Source organism: Glycine max, chromosome 9 (genome assembly GCF_000004515.6).
Source record: "Glycine max cultivar Williams 82 chromosome 9, Glycine_max_v4.0, whole genome shotgun sequence".
Lineage (NCBI taxonomy): Eukaryota > Viridiplantae > Streptophyta > Magnoliopsida > Fabales > Fabaceae > Glycine > Glycine max.
This window is the reverse complement of record NC_038245.2, coordinates 35,025,560-35,040,914: the sequence shown is the minus strand read 5'-3', so window position 1 is coordinate 35,040,914 and position 15,355 is coordinate 35,025,560. Positions and strand designations below refer to the sequence as shown.

Sequence of the window (15,355 nt, the reverse complement as noted above, 5' to 3'; positions counted from 1 at the left end):
CATAAAAACAACTTTAAATAGATAGGATAAGGATTTACATCAAGTTCTCAGCAGAATTCCCCAACAAGGGGTTTAGCCTTCCATCACAAGGTAGCACCTTTCACAAGCAGGAAGTGGGTTTTCAGAGAAAATAACAAACTACACAGTGGTGGGGATGTCTCCTCCACCTCTAGAAACCTAGAAATCACTCCTAAACCTAAGATCCTCCTAAAAGCTAAGGTTTTTGCTTCCTTGCTCTGTTTTGCGCCTCTATTCTTTGTTCTTCACACTTTATCCGCCAAGCTCTCTTTTTTTCTTTTACTTTAGGCTTTAAAAAGGGCTTTCTATCCTTGAAGGCGTGCTTAGTGCCATTTTCGAGCTTAGCGCGAGTAAGTGATCTTTGGCTGAGCGAGCCAGACGTGCTAAGCACCAGAAGAGACAGATGACTCACTAGGTGAGCTTATGACGCGCTGAGCGCATACTTGCGTGGCAGATTCCCTTCAAGATTCCTCTTACTCACTAAGTGGGATGATGTCTCGCTTAGCATATGATACTCGCTAAGCGCATTGGCTAGACTTAGCGAGACACTAGCTGCTATACCTTCCAATTTTTCTCCTTTTTACTTGAAAATGAAGGAGAAATTTACTTTAATTCCATGCAGAGAGCCTCTACCGAGCAAAGAAAAAACTAAACAAGAAAATATTTACAATCCTACAAAAATAACCATAAATTGGGGAAAATATATACATTTTGGAAAACTTTTCTATACAAAAGTTAGTCGTAGATAATGACTAACAAACTCCCTCAAATTTACAGTTTTGCTTGTCCTCAAGCAGAGAAAGAGCAGTTCACTTGTCCTCAAGTGATAAAATCACAGTGGTTATTCACAAGGATGTTTGTTCCAAAGAATTCAATTACATGACATGAGTGACATTCAATGTTTCAATCAACAGCTTCTCACAAGGCATGCAACTTTTCAAAGATATGAACATGATTATTAAGCATCACAACTGAAATAAGCTAGTAAGCAAGACAAATATCAAAGAAGGATCATTAATCAATGTCTCACAGTCACTGTTTCTCTCAAGCACAAGTGTTTAGGCTATTCATCAATCGGCAAGCAACACAAGTCTCAATCTTTGCAATTTATCTCATGCCATACAATCATAGACACACAAACTGAATCCGAAGGACTTTTCTAGGCTTGTAATGAGGTCGGGCTGCAAACAATTCATGGTTTTTCTAGGATGCAAAAGCTTAAGTTCTAAGAGAGCATTCATCCATAGATCAACTCTTTTCATTTTTATTTCCAGCTTCGATTACTTGCCTTTTTAGCACTTAGCTTTATTAGATAACAGCACACACTCATTTTTATTTTTGATATTCATAGTTTTTTTTTTAATAGCAGCTTTTTTACTTGCTGCTTATTGGTTTATTGTGTGTGCTGTCATCTTCTTACCATTAGAAGCTGTCACCTAAAAAACTCCCCCAAATTTGGGACAATTTTGCTTTGAAACATAATGCTCTCCTACAACCTAAGACAAGGTAGATGGAGATATAATTTCATAGGCTCAAGGTTCCAATCAAGCAATCAGATTTTCAACTCAACATGGGTGCAAGGGATATATCATTCATTCACAAGGTAAGCTTTTCGGCTAAGTAGCCATTTCAATCAGCTATGGCCTTCATCATCTTCAAGCTGATGCACTCATTCCATAATCAGAGATTCATGCAAAAATCATTACTCAATGTTAGTCGTTCTCTCAAAATTAAAGATCACACACTCACTGGGTTGTGGTTAATGAGTACCTTCACAATCAATCTGTCAAACTAACTAACATTTTCAGTCATGATCCTAATCCATGTTCTTTCTCTTCTAATTTGTGCATGCTCATTCAAAGCATATGATCTACGCATTACGCTTCGCTCAAATCATGCAATCGATCATTTCAAACCATTCAAAAAACACGGAATTTTTTTTTAAATCAAACAACCAAACCACTGGATAAATATGGAAATTGTAACTATTCGACAAGCTTTAGAACAAGCTAAACATGCAAACTAAAAACTGAAATTAAAAACTGAAACAGAAATATAAACCCAAATTATAAAGTGTACTAAAAGCAGGAAATGATAATAAAAGTGTTCAAAAGACAGGAAAATAGGATAAAAGTCCTGTCATGGGTCCTGTCGTGCAAAAGGGACATAATCCATAGCTGCTGCATCATCCTCCTCCTTAGAGAGCTCCAGTACCAGTGTTGTCACTGGGGATGCCTGCGGAGTAGAGAGCTCCAGCACAGGTGTGGTCACTGGTGATGCCTGTGGAGTCGTCTCTAGAGTGGCCTCCGCAGTGTCCTCCTGAGTAGCTGGGTCAGTCTCTGGGTCAACCTCTGGCATGTCTGGCTCTGGGATATCTGGTGTGGCTTCTGGGTCGACCTCTGGATCATCCTCCTTAGCAGCCTCTGGCTCCACCTGAGGTTCCTGGGCTACGAAGGCCTCACCTCCCCCAAAAGAAGAAGGTTGGTCTCTTGGCTAGGTCACCTGTGCCATGAAGTCATCCATGCTGATAAAAGGCCCATGCTGAGCCGAGTCATGCATACTCTGCATCACCAGGCATAAGCCACAGTGGATGCTCTGCAACATAGGAACTGTGACCTCGGTGCATCAGCACTGAAATGATGATGATGATGATGATGATGAAGCAGAGGTGCCGGTCTAAAATGGTGCTGACGGAGGTAGGGGAGCTGGTGCAATAGAAGCAGGGGGAGCTGATGAAGATGAACCCTCATATCCTCAAGCCCTGGCCTTGTGGGTCCCTGGGAATGTGACCGAGAGGTCATCCAGGTTCCAACAGTTCTTCTTGATGTAGGCCAAATTAATGGTTGGGCTGAGTGACTCGAAAGTCAAGAAATCTGAGACGACTCCTCGGGCTATGCATAATGTTGTGATCAGAGCTGGGAATCCGAGCCTCGAGGAGTTGGACTAGGCCATCTGAGAAATCTGTCCAGAAATGAAGGAGCCCACATCCATGTCCATATTCAAATCTGATGTGTGGGATGTGGGGTGAAGGTTATAGTACGAGAGGATGCTCCAGGTCTGTGCTAGAGTCATGAGATCCATCCTCAGGAGCTTCCAGGGCGCTCCTTCAGCGTTCAGAACAAATCTGTGCCCTAGAATGCATAATTTGGCCGCAAACTCCTGAGGGTCTGGATGCGACCTGCAAAATAAAGAATAAGCAGTATACTGCTCTCCTGGCTGGATAATCAGTGGTGTCTCCAGGAAAGCATTCAGCATCTCCCCATCAAACTTAATTAGCTTCCCTCTGACTTGAACCTGGCACTGGCGAGGAGATTTGTCTTCTGGGTCGTACAGGTTCGCATAGAACTCCTTAACCAAGGCCACATCAATGTGATCATTTGCATACTGGGTCAAGGCTCTATGGCAATTCCTCCGAATCAGATCTCTCCTGAATTCATCATACTCCGTGACAAAAAGATGCACATTCCTTTCTAGAAGGATGTTACGGGAGTGAACGTTCTATGCATATCTCTCCCATGCGACCTGGGAGACAAATTTGGAAGTGTCATAAGATTCTCAAGGTCGAGAGGTTGGGGGCCTTCTCTTTCTAGAAGCCATCTGCATCAAAAGAACCACAAAAAACAAGTTAGACAGGGTTTTATTCGAAATGAAAGTAGAAAAATAAAACTTAAAAGCAGATTGGGCGCTTAGCGAGATTGCTCGCTTAGTGCACCTTATGAAAAGTAACTCATGCGCTTAGCGTGACAGGTGCACGTTTAGTGCATCAACACAGAAACATGACTCTGGCTAAGCGAGACACCCTCGCTTAGCCTAACAGACAATAGTGGCTAAGCGAGCAAGGCTCGCTAAGCTTTATTCAAAAATAGATAAGGAATTGCGCTTAGTGCACAGGGCGCACTTAGCTTGAACAGACCTCTGGAACATAATTGGCTTAGCGAGCAGGCTCGCTAAGCCCAATTCCAAAAATAACAAAAACAGAGAAGAAATTGCACTTAGCGAGCAGGGCTGGCTTAGCGCATGAACAAAAGTTCAGAAAAACACAAGTGCCTTGGGCTTAGCGAGACAGGCTCACTTAGCCCAGGGTTATTCAGCCAATAGGGTTGAGTGGCTTAGCGAGCAGACTCGCTCATCCACCAACAGAAAACTGAAAAGACTCTAAGAGTCTGAACTAAGCACACTTAACTCGCTAAGCTCGGCATGCCTGCTTTGCAAGTTCATATGAACTCACAAAATAACAGGAAATTTAAATGCTCGCTAAGCCTAAGTGCAATTGCAAAGCGAGTTCATGCAAGCATTCAAACATAAATGATGAACTCGCTTAGCAGGACAGGGCCGGCTTAGCAAGTTCATCTAGAAACCCAGATATTCATCAAAAACTGATGATCTCGCTTAGCGCACAGGCACGCTTAGCGAGATCATCGAGATTTCCAAAAAAATTAGGGCTTTTCAGCCCCTCAACATAAGCCTCTATCAGGCCTCAGATCCTAACCAAAATACACCAAAACTATGTACATTACATGCGAATAAAAAACCCTAACAATATACCTACTAAAACTAACCTAACAACAGTCAATCATCAACAAAAATCAAAACTTTAAACAGTTGTAAGTCCTCTAACCTAAAGTTCAAAACTTGGAAAAATAAAAAGCAAGGTAAGGATGCTTACTTGGATTGATGAAGATGAAAGCAAAGAGGGAAGTAAGGAGAGCAGGCAGAAATGAAAGCACAATGTAGAACGAGGTGGTCACAGGTGAGAGGAAAAAATGCAAGTTTTAAAGGCACAAAGAATGTAACTGCCTAAGGCAGTTAAGCCTTATTTTTGGTTGTTTCAACTGCCTCGCTTAGCGTGTAGACTCGCTAAGCGAGCACACCATGACGTTTGAGTTTTCACACTCACGCACTTAGTGGGCAAGCTCGCTCAGCCCAATGCAAAAAATCTGAAATTCCAGAGAAGGAATTAGGCTTAGCGTGACAAGTCGCACTTAATGAGTTCTGTAGCTATGATTGGCCTGCAACTCTCGCTTAACGGGCCATGGGTCGGCTTAGCAAATTATCATACTCCCTGATGCAATAGTGGGTCGCGCTTAGTGCGTCCCTCTCGCTTAGCGCTATTCCAAACCCAAGAGTTATTTGGACTTAGCGGGCTGACCCGATGGGCCCAATTCTCATAAATGATCCAACAGAAAGGAAATAGCGCTTAGCGCGTCAGTGCACTTAGCGAGATGAGGCTGTGCACTTAGCGAGATGACTCGCTTAGCCCAGTTTCAGAAAATGAAATCACAGAGAGGTTATTGGGCTTAGTGCACAAGGCTTGCGCTTAGCGAGACCCTATCAGCCAATGAACAAGGGTTGATACGCTTAGCGCAAGCTGTGATTCGCTTAGCGCGTAGAGCGCAATTAGCGAGTAGACCACTGAAAAACTTTCTAAGTTATTTTTTGTCCAAAGCTTCAAGGAAGCTCATTCAACCCCAAATGCAAATACAAAACAAATTGATAATTGTTCCATACAACCACGAATAAGCAAGCTCTAGCTAAATGCAATGAAAACAGAATTAAAAGGGAACTGGGTTGCCTCCCAGGAAGCGCTCGTTTAATGTCATTAGCTTGATGCATAGTTCTTCAAGGGTCTGGGTCAAACTTGGTTCCTACCTTCAGAACCTCTTCAGCAAACTCCTTCACCTGCAAACAAACATTCTGGTCCAACAATTGCTTTTCTTCATCAAATAGATCAAAACTGATCTTTTGATCTTCAATGCCCATCTCTAACTTCCACTTTCCAATGTCCACAATGCAGCTTGCAGTTAACATGAATAGATGTCCCAGGATCAAGGGGATCTCAGCATCTTATTCAATGTCCATGACAACAAAATCAGCTAGGAAAGTGAAGTTCTTAACTCGGACCAAAACATCCTTTATAACTCCATACGACCTGGTGATGGAGCAGTCTGCTAACTGCAGCATCATTCTTCTTAGCATTATTTCCAGCTCTCCTATCCTCCAGCACATAGAGAGCGACATTAAATTAATGCTGGCTCCTAAATCAATAAGAGCCTTACCAACAGAAACTACACCGATAGAGCAAGGAATGGTGACACTTCTGGGATCCTTGTGCTTGGGTAGAAGGATGCATTGAATCATTGCGCTAAAATTTCCTTCCACAACAATGGTGTCACTATGTATATACTTGCTCTTCCAAGTTAGCATGTCCTTCAAGAATTTAGAGTAGAGCAACATCTGCTGTAAAGCCTCTCCGAAGGGCATAGTAATCTCCAATTTCTTGAAGATGTCAAGAAACCGAGCTAGATGTCTTTCTTTGTCCTTCATCGAAGGTACCAATGGATATGGCATCTCTCTCCCTTCAACTAGAGATGCCTCATTTTTCTTCTCCCTAGCACGCTCACTCTTACTCTTCTTCTCCTCTTCTCTCTCACTCTCTTTTTCTTTTTCATTTTTTCATTTTTTTCATTTTTTTTGTTTTTGTTTTTCTTTATTTATTTCTGTCTTTTCAACAATTATTGGTCCCTTCATCAATTGGTCATCTTCCTCTTCCTTCTCTTCTTCTTTCTCTTCTTCAACAACTACATCTTGGTGTTTAGCAACCAACCTCCCTTCATCTTCAGCAATAATGGCTCTTCTACCCCTGGTCATGACAACCTACACTCCTCTTTCGGATTTTTTTTCTATATTAGCTCCAAAACTGCTTGAAGGCTTGTCCACCAATTGCTTGGCCAACTATCCCACCTAGATCTCAAGATTCTTGATGGCCGACTCTGTGCTCTTGTGATTTGACATAGAAACCTGCATGAATTGAGCGAGAGTCTTTTCCAGCTTTGTCATCCTCTCATAGAGATTAGGCCCTTGCTGTGGTGGCCTATTGGATGGTCCACCCTGATCTTTGTTGAATTGATTACTAGGGTGAGTTCTCCACTGTCCTTGTTGCTGGTTGTAATTCTGGCCGTGAAATCCTGAGTATCCACCTGCATTAAAATTTTGTCTTGGCTGGTTTCCCATGTAATTAACTTCATGTGTTGTGTCTTGAGTAGGAATACAACAGCCAGATTCATGAGCTCCACCATAAATAGTGCAACCTGCAAAACAAAATAAGGTAAAGATTGACTAGCATTTAATTGAGTTGGCAACTTACTTAATGTCTCTATTAAGGTCTCAAGTTGCTTAGACAACAACTTGTTCTGTGCCAACAAAGCGTTCTGTGATGAAAGCTCTAACAAACTTCTCTTGGTGGGAATGTGTGTCATGTCACGCAAGATAGCGTGATCACTAGCAGCCATATTTTCAATCAATTCCATTGCCTCTTCTGGGGTCTTCAATTTAATTTTTCCCCCAGCAGAAGTGTCAAGTAACTGCTTTGATTGTGGCCTTAGCCCATCAATGAAGATATTAAGCTAGATAGGCTCAAAGAATATGTGGGTTGGAGTTTTCCGCAGCAAGCTACGGAATCGTTCCAACGCTTCACTTAATGACTTATCGGGAAACTGGTGGAATGAAGAAATAGCAGCCTTTCCCTCTGCAGTTTTTGACTTAGGAAAATACTTTTTCAAAAAAATTTCAACAACCTCATCCCAAGTCTTCAAACTGTTGCCCTTGAATGAGTGTAGCCATCTCTTGGCTTCTTCGGATAGTGAAAATGAAAACAAGCTCAGCCTAATCGCATCTTCTGGCACACCGGCAATTTTGACAGTATTGCATATCTCAATATATGTTGTCAAATGTGCATATGGATCCTCGTTGGGTAGACCATGAAATAAATTCCCTTGAATCAGCTGAATTAAAGAATGTGCGTGTGTGATGTTGTGTACCTGCACCTCTGGCCGCGCAATACTTGTAAAGAATTATGACACAGTAGAGCTTGAGTAGTCCTCAAGAGTCACTCTGTGAGGTTGATCTTCAGCCATCCTATGAGCTTCAGATGCACCTATGTGAGATTCCTTTTGTTGTGGGAAAATAGAAGATGATTCTGATGAACAAGGCTCCTCTAGAATAGGTACTGCACTTTCTTGCAAGATTTTTCTTTTCCTTTATGCGTTGTTTCTTCTGCAAGTAGCTTCAATCTTCAAGTCCAAATAAACTAAATCACCTGCAGAAGATCTACGGTGCATACAAAACACTAGCAAGAATAGTGGTTAACCAATTCAAGAGAAAAAACAAATTCTGCACTAACTAAATATTCACAAAAACAAATAATTAAAGAATAAAGAATTAATGCCTACAACTGAACTAGACTTCCCAAATGGAAAGAAGTTCCCCTGCTAAACACCAAAAGAGACAGATGACTCGCTGGGCGAGCTGATGGCGCGCTGAGCGCGTACTTACATGACAGATTCCCTTCAAGATTCCTCTTACTCACTAAGCGGGCTGATGTCTCGCTTAGCGGATGATACCCGCTAAGCGCATTGGCCAAGCTTAGCGAGACACCAGCTACTACACCTTCCAATTTTTCTCCTTTTTACCTGAAAATGAAGTGAAATTTATATTAATTCCATGCGGAGAGCCTCTACTGAGCAAAGATAAAACTAAACAAGAAAATATTTACAATCCTACAAAAAGAACCATAAATTGGAGAAAATATATACATTTTGGAAAATGTTTCTATACAAAAGTTAATCGTAGATGATGACTAACAAGTAGTAAACAAGAACAGTATGTAATACTGACTAGTGAAGTACATAAGTATGTTGAAATTCATACCAGTTTGTCTCCAAAACCAGTTTTTAAACTTACAGGCGCTCAAAAATGGCTCCACATCAGCTCGTCCCATTGACATTTGTAAATTTGACGCAACATTTAGAAGTTAAAATTGCCAAGATTGAACACTACATATTGACCAAAACATGTATCTTGTAATGAATAAAAATAATAAAAGGAAATTCTCTCTATTAACAAGAGATTGTCATAGTTAATCAAAAGCTCCAATGGATGGACACTGCACAAGGCAAAATATGTTCAAAATAAGAACTTCAAATAGTACATTGAAAATTGATACTTTCATGAAAACATACATTAACCAGATATCTCATCTGCAATCATGTAGCTTAAACCCTCTAAGGGATAAAGAAGTTAGATGAGGACAATTGTGTGGTAGCTCAAAATAGGTTTGCGCTTTCAAGCTGATGCTAATACCTGATAATAAAAAATAGATAAGTAGAGATATGAAAAAACCTACAAAGTAAAATATAGCTGACAAAGTGAGTTACCTATTTTAGAAGACTAAAAAAAACAAATGCTCTATCAAGTGGCAGTTTGCACTTACTGACATTAATGTTTGCCTCAGCTCAACATGGCTAGTAAAACAAAAAACAAAAAAAGACCATTAACAAAATACAATTTACAAAAATCACTCTCACTAAAAAGAAATGAATTAGTGGAACATATGTGAAGACACAAATACAAATAGGTATTAAATGATATTAACTTGTTAGCATTAGAGTTTAAAAGAAGAACAACATATTGCAATAAAACCAACCAAGTTCATAGTCGCAACTCATAACTTACAGCAGAAATAATTCCCAGCCATACAACAGTAGATGGAATTTAAAATAATTCATATTTCAGATCATAAGAAGTTAAACTGATCTAAGTTCCATGTTGTTCATGTTAAGGACTTTCAAAAGGTATCACCACCCATACCATTTGTTTACCGTCGAGAAACAAAAAAAAAAGGCTCTGATACCAATTGATTGGGAGAACTGAACCACAAAATTTAGTTGTTGTACTTGAATAGTCTAAAGCCTTCACTAGAATGAGTAGAATCTCATACTTCCATTGTTAGACTCAAGTCCCTCATACCTTACATTTCGATATTAACACCTGTGCTTTTGTTTTCCCTGCAATGGCATTGGTTGGACTTATCCTGGCCTAAGCAAGTGAGATTAATTACTTGATTTAGAAACAGGAACCGGTTTAAGTTATTATGCACATGGACCAAAAAGTTGGTCCAACTGAAATTTTGAAGAGGTTTAGATCAATAAAACGAGACTCTTTTTTATTTATTTTTTTTTCTAGCCAGCCTCTTTACTTCTTTTGATTCTCATTATTACAGGGATACTTTTCTTGGTAACTGGGGTATGTTGACAGAAGGTTCTCAACTACTCAAGCAAGGAGACTATTTATGGTGTGTTGGATATTGGCAGGTACTATTTGTTTGGCTCAGCTTTTTCTCTGCATTGCAAAGTAAAGTAACCAATTTAGATTTGAAGGCACAAGATTTTGATATGGATGGAACTATTGGGTTATTTGAAGAGCTTGACATTGATCAGTCTGGTTCAGTGTTAGTCAAATTCTGATTTAACACTTGCTCAGTCATCTTAATCACACCAACGCATTATGTACAAAAAAGTTGTTAAAGTGGTTTGCATTTTTTACTTCAATGATGAAATGCATACCAGATTTATGAGGAACTGGAATGCCAAATTTGGTGGGCATTTATTGATCAGGTTCCTGACACAATTTTGGTTTCCCAGTTTCCCTAGCACTGACTACATGCAGTGTAAAGGGAGAATGTCCAACATGTTAGATTTGCAGGATAACATTAATGGTAAGCAGTTAATCAAGTCACTCATCTGATTGATAAATATTTATTTATGTATCTTGATTAGTCACTTTCCATTGCTATATCTTCTGCTAAGATTGCATTTATGATTGTTTAACTTACTATGTTACTCCTACCATGGCAAGCTAGTCATATTTCTCAAATTATTCATTCATTTTTCAAAAATTGAATCTAGGTAGTTTAAACATAGGCCTTAAAAGCAAGGATCCGGATTCCCACAATTGGTTTTTCCATGCTATTTACACATTCAGTAACTTCACTAACTTGAAACCGTTGAATGAAAATCAAACTACTCATTTTATCTCTATAAACCAAACTTAAAATACAATATGCTGATAGCTAGCATGGGGAAAACAATGATAGCACCAAATCCAGTTCCTAAAAGCACATGCTGCTTTTGGTATAAAAAAAATTGCAAGCAAGTGCACTAAGATGAAGGAACAGTTCTGAGGAAAATCAAGTGCTGCCTATTTTGTTGCTTGTCACTAGAATGCTACAAAAGTTTCTTGGCATACCTGATTGTGATGATAAGTTAAATGATCGATAAATTTTATGGATAAAGATAATTGTCGTAAAAAAAAATAACATTCTATACGAAGAGCTTTGAGCATAATTTTTTGTGAGTGAAAAAGGAAAACTTCTGAGATTTAAATTTAAAAAAGAAAAGAAAAAGGAGTTTTATTTCTAAAAGTCAATTTTTATCTCCTTTTTTCCTTTCCATTTGCTCTTCAATAAAAAAAAATGTCAGTTATCTGTATTTTCTTTCCTTTCATCTAATTGTATCATTCCTTACAAAGAGTTTTTAAATAATGTTAACACTCTTCTCGACAGAAATTAAACAATATCTTATGGCACATCATTACATATATTGCTAGTACAACTACTTAAGGCTTGGACAATCCTCACCTCACAAGCCAACTTTCTTGGCTGAGTTAGGCTAAACCCAAACTTAAGAACACTAATGTTTGAATATATATTACTTCAAAATAAACTTAACCAAACAAGGACTTAGTTGAAAAGGCATCATGCATGTTGTTTTAACAGCTAATGTTTGGTAGATGAAGTTCAATGAAGAAATCTGATGCTTTTTTTTCTATATATGACAGCACCAAACTTGTTTTCTTGTTATTATCATAGACATATGAAAGGGAAAGCATAAACAAGTGGTTCCAATCCAACCATAATACATGCCCAAAGACCAAGCAACCTTTGGAACACTTGTAATTGGCACCAAATTGTGCCTTGAACAGCTTGATTGAAGAATGGTGTGACAACAACAACTTCAAACTTCCTAAAAAATACAATTCTTCACATCAAGAAACCTATCCTATAGATAGCAAAGAGGAAATTCCAGCTTTGGTTGAAAGCCTATCATCTATTCATTTAGAAGAGCAGACAATAGCAATGGAGAAGATACATATGCTATCAAAGGAAATTCAGGAGAATAGGGTTTTCGTTGCTGAACATGGAGGAATACCACCACTAGTGCAACTCTTGTGCTATCCAGATTCAAAAATACAAGAACATGCAGTGACAACACTTTTGAATTTATCAATTGATGAGGGTAACAAGAGTCTTATATCCACAAAAGGTGTCATTCCAACTATCATAGAAGTTTTGGAGAATGGTAGTTATGTGGCTAAGGAGAACTCAGCCGTAGCTTTATTGAGCTTGTTAATGCTTGATGAGATTAAAGATATTGTTGGTCAATCAAATGGGTTCCCACCTTTGGTGGATTTGTTAAGGAATAGAACAATTACAAGGAAGAAAGATGTTGTGACAGCTATTTTTAACTTATCTATCAACCATGCAACTAAAGTACTGCATATTAGAGCTGGCATTATCGCACCATTGCTTCAATTGCTGAAGGACCCAAACTTGAGAATGATAGATGAGGCTCCCTCCATTTTGTTACTCCTTATATCAAATTCAGAAGCAAGAGAAGAGATTGGACAAATTAGTTTCATTGAAACCCTTGTTGAGTTCATGAGAGAAGGGAGTACATGGGGAGAATGTAATCCAGAAAATTTGAAAAGCATGAAAGAAAACTCATGATGTTGTGAAAGAAAGATTCAGAACTGTTGAAGCATTTGGTGGCAACATTATTTAAGCAATTTTTATTTGTTATTGTATTTTTCTATTATTAGTTTAGAGTCTTCACTTACTAGTACGAAAAATTGATTTGCTACAGTGCCAAACTATAATATTGTTTTGATTGACTGCCCAACTAACATTATTCAAAGCACTAAGAGAAAATTTAAGCCACTATCTGAATTTCACCTACTCAAATACATTCACAATGAATCAGGTTATCTTCCTTGAAATTAAAGTGAAACCAATTTATAACCTGGTGATGGTGGGGTGGCTGAATGCAACGATTTGCTCCTGTTCCATTTCACTATTTACATGTCAATTACAACAATTGATTTGTTGGGTCCACTATCCACAACAACTATATTATTAGCAATAAAACTTGGGTTATTATCCATACCAAGAAAAACATTTTCAGGGACTACGAAATCAACCTTCTCCTAAGTCTGTAAGTCATAGCGAAGGGAGAGATGTGACCATTTGAGAGAAAATGTCCCATAGAGTAAGCAATTGAAGCAACGTTTACCATTCAAAGGTGTGTATCAACCATCAGGTTGATTATGTTCACATGAATTCATCTCATTTAATCAACTATAATATTTTCATCAAATAAATTATTAAGACAATGCCATTAAGAAAAGCTGCAGGAAGAAAATGCCCTCCTTGACTATATCCTTTCATTCAATAAGAAATTATATAAATGTTCAAATAGTATATGTTAAAGCAAGTTGTATCAAGGTGAATCTCTTCTATAAATAGAGGAAGTGAAGAGCATTGGTAGCACAAGCAAGAAGCAAGCCTCACATCTGAGACAAAGTATGTGAGAAAAATAAAGAGATCCTTAGAGAGTGTTCTAAGAGAGAAAAATAGTGAGCCAATTTGTGAGAGTTGTTTCCACAAATTGAAGATACATTGTATTTTGTATTCCAATTATTATTATAGTGGATATTTAAGAGGCCTTCAAGTCCCATGATTTTTCCTTACACACACCGAGAAGATTTTCCACGCTAAAAATTTATAGCGCTGTTATTTTACACTTCTGCATTAGTGCCTATTTTGAGTTCACAAAGGAGGGAAATTATGATGGCATTTCTCAACATGGAACTCAAACTCATAATGAGAGTGATTATTTTGGAAATATCTTTGTACTTCATCATTTTAAGCTTGCCCTTCCCTGTAAATGTACTTTTTCCTTCTAAGTAAGTATGGAATCTTGTGGCCCATGATAAATGTACTTTACCTTGGCACACATATTTGATTTCTTGTTTAATGTAAGTCCTAGTTAGTAATCCCTTAAGGCTTCCATGAAGCCAAGTATTTCTACTAATTCCTTTAAAAATGGAAGTTAAGTAACAACTAGGGTGAGCAAACTGCAAACACCTATAACTTGTGATATAGACAGTAATTTATTAAGATAAAATTCAAAATAATTAGTTTTCTCAAAATGAATTAACCTTGTTTGCAATGCAACCCTCTTCTATATTCTTATGGGGATGATGGGCCTGCATGGTTTACATTGATTCATATGGTGAGCTTTAGCAGTCTTTATTGAGCTTTTAATTTAAATGAATTATATGAATTTAATGCAATTAGTCATATTTTTAATCTGTAGTTGATAATGACACAAGAAGTAATAATCTTTCAAGTTGTGTTGTAACTCTGATCTTCAGTTTCTCCCCTGTTGAAAACAAAACCACCATCCTCATCTTCCATCATTCAGAACCCTTCCATTCCTTGTTGAACCTTGTCCTCCATAGTGTTAGAATAAATTTCTTAACCTGTGATATTACAAACTACAAAAAAAAAAACACAGGTAATTAATAAAATGCGGAAATTACAGATCAAATTATACCTCCAGCCATTGCCACGAAGAGTTTCTTGTTTTGGTTCTTCCAAGCTCTCTCTTCCTCTCTCTAGATGGTGTATAAGACTGAATTCGAAGGGATGAGCTCAGGGACCAAATTCATGTGCTTATATAGGCCTTCTACCATCAAGAATGCATTTACTAGCCATTACCACTCATTATTGGCTGTTACAATTCATTAGTGGCCATTACCACCCATTAACAGCCATTCAATTTGGCTTCCAAAACTGACGAGCATTATAGATTTTCAAAATGCTAGGACCAAATTATTGCATTCTCCCACTTAGTCCAAACATTTTGACTTAATGCTCAATCTTCTTAAGAAATGAATATACGAATCATAGCGATAGTTCCTCTTATAACGAGTAATATCATCCATTTATTACAATATACTCAATTTCCCAAGCAATATACTCAAAGTGGTAATAAAACTTAATGAATAAACCCAATGTTTATTCTTGGTCCAAAACATAATTTTTCTCAAATAAATCAATGTGCACCCAAATATGAGAAAATATCATAATATAAAAGTTTCAATTTTAACATATAAGTATACAATCATAAAGTGGAACCAAGTCCCATTCTTTCTACATGATCCTTAAATTTAAACGGTGGCATGCCCTTAGTTAAAGGATCAGCAATCATCAACTCAGTGCTTATATGCTCAATGACCACTTTCTTGTCTTTTACTCTTTCTCTAATGGCTAAGTACTTAATGTCGATGTGCTTACTTTGACTTCCACTTTTGTTATTCTTAGCCATAAAGACAGCTGTTGAGTTATCGCAAAAAATTCTTAAAGGCTTTGAAATAGTAT

General features: G+C 38.1%; 2 protein-coding genes across 2 annotated transcripts; one reads left to right on the top strand and one right to left on the bottom strand.

Moving 5' to 3' along the window:
• Positions 1–5,862: 5,862 nt before the first annotated feature.
• On the bottom strand, positions 5,863–6,342 carry LOC102664157 (uncharacterized). Its single transcript, XM_006588154.1, has one exon. It carries the CDS (start codon positions 6,340–6,342, stop codon positions 5,863–5,865), a length of 480 nt encoding a protein of 159 aa, XP_006588217.1.
• A 3,610-nt stretch (positions 6,343–9,952) lies between these two features.
• Positions 9,953–12,640, top strand: LOC102664031 (U-box domain-containing protein 15-like). The gene is made up of 4 exons (XM_006588153.1): positions 9,953–9,990; positions 10,076–10,303; positions 10,422–10,469; positions 11,836–12,640. The coding sequence occupies exons 1-4, from the start codon at positions 9,953–9,955 to the stop codon at positions 12,638–12,640; spliced, it is 1,119 nt and encodes a 372-aa protein (XP_006588216.1).
• The last annotated feature ends 2,715 nt before the right edge of the window (positions 12,641–15,355 follow it).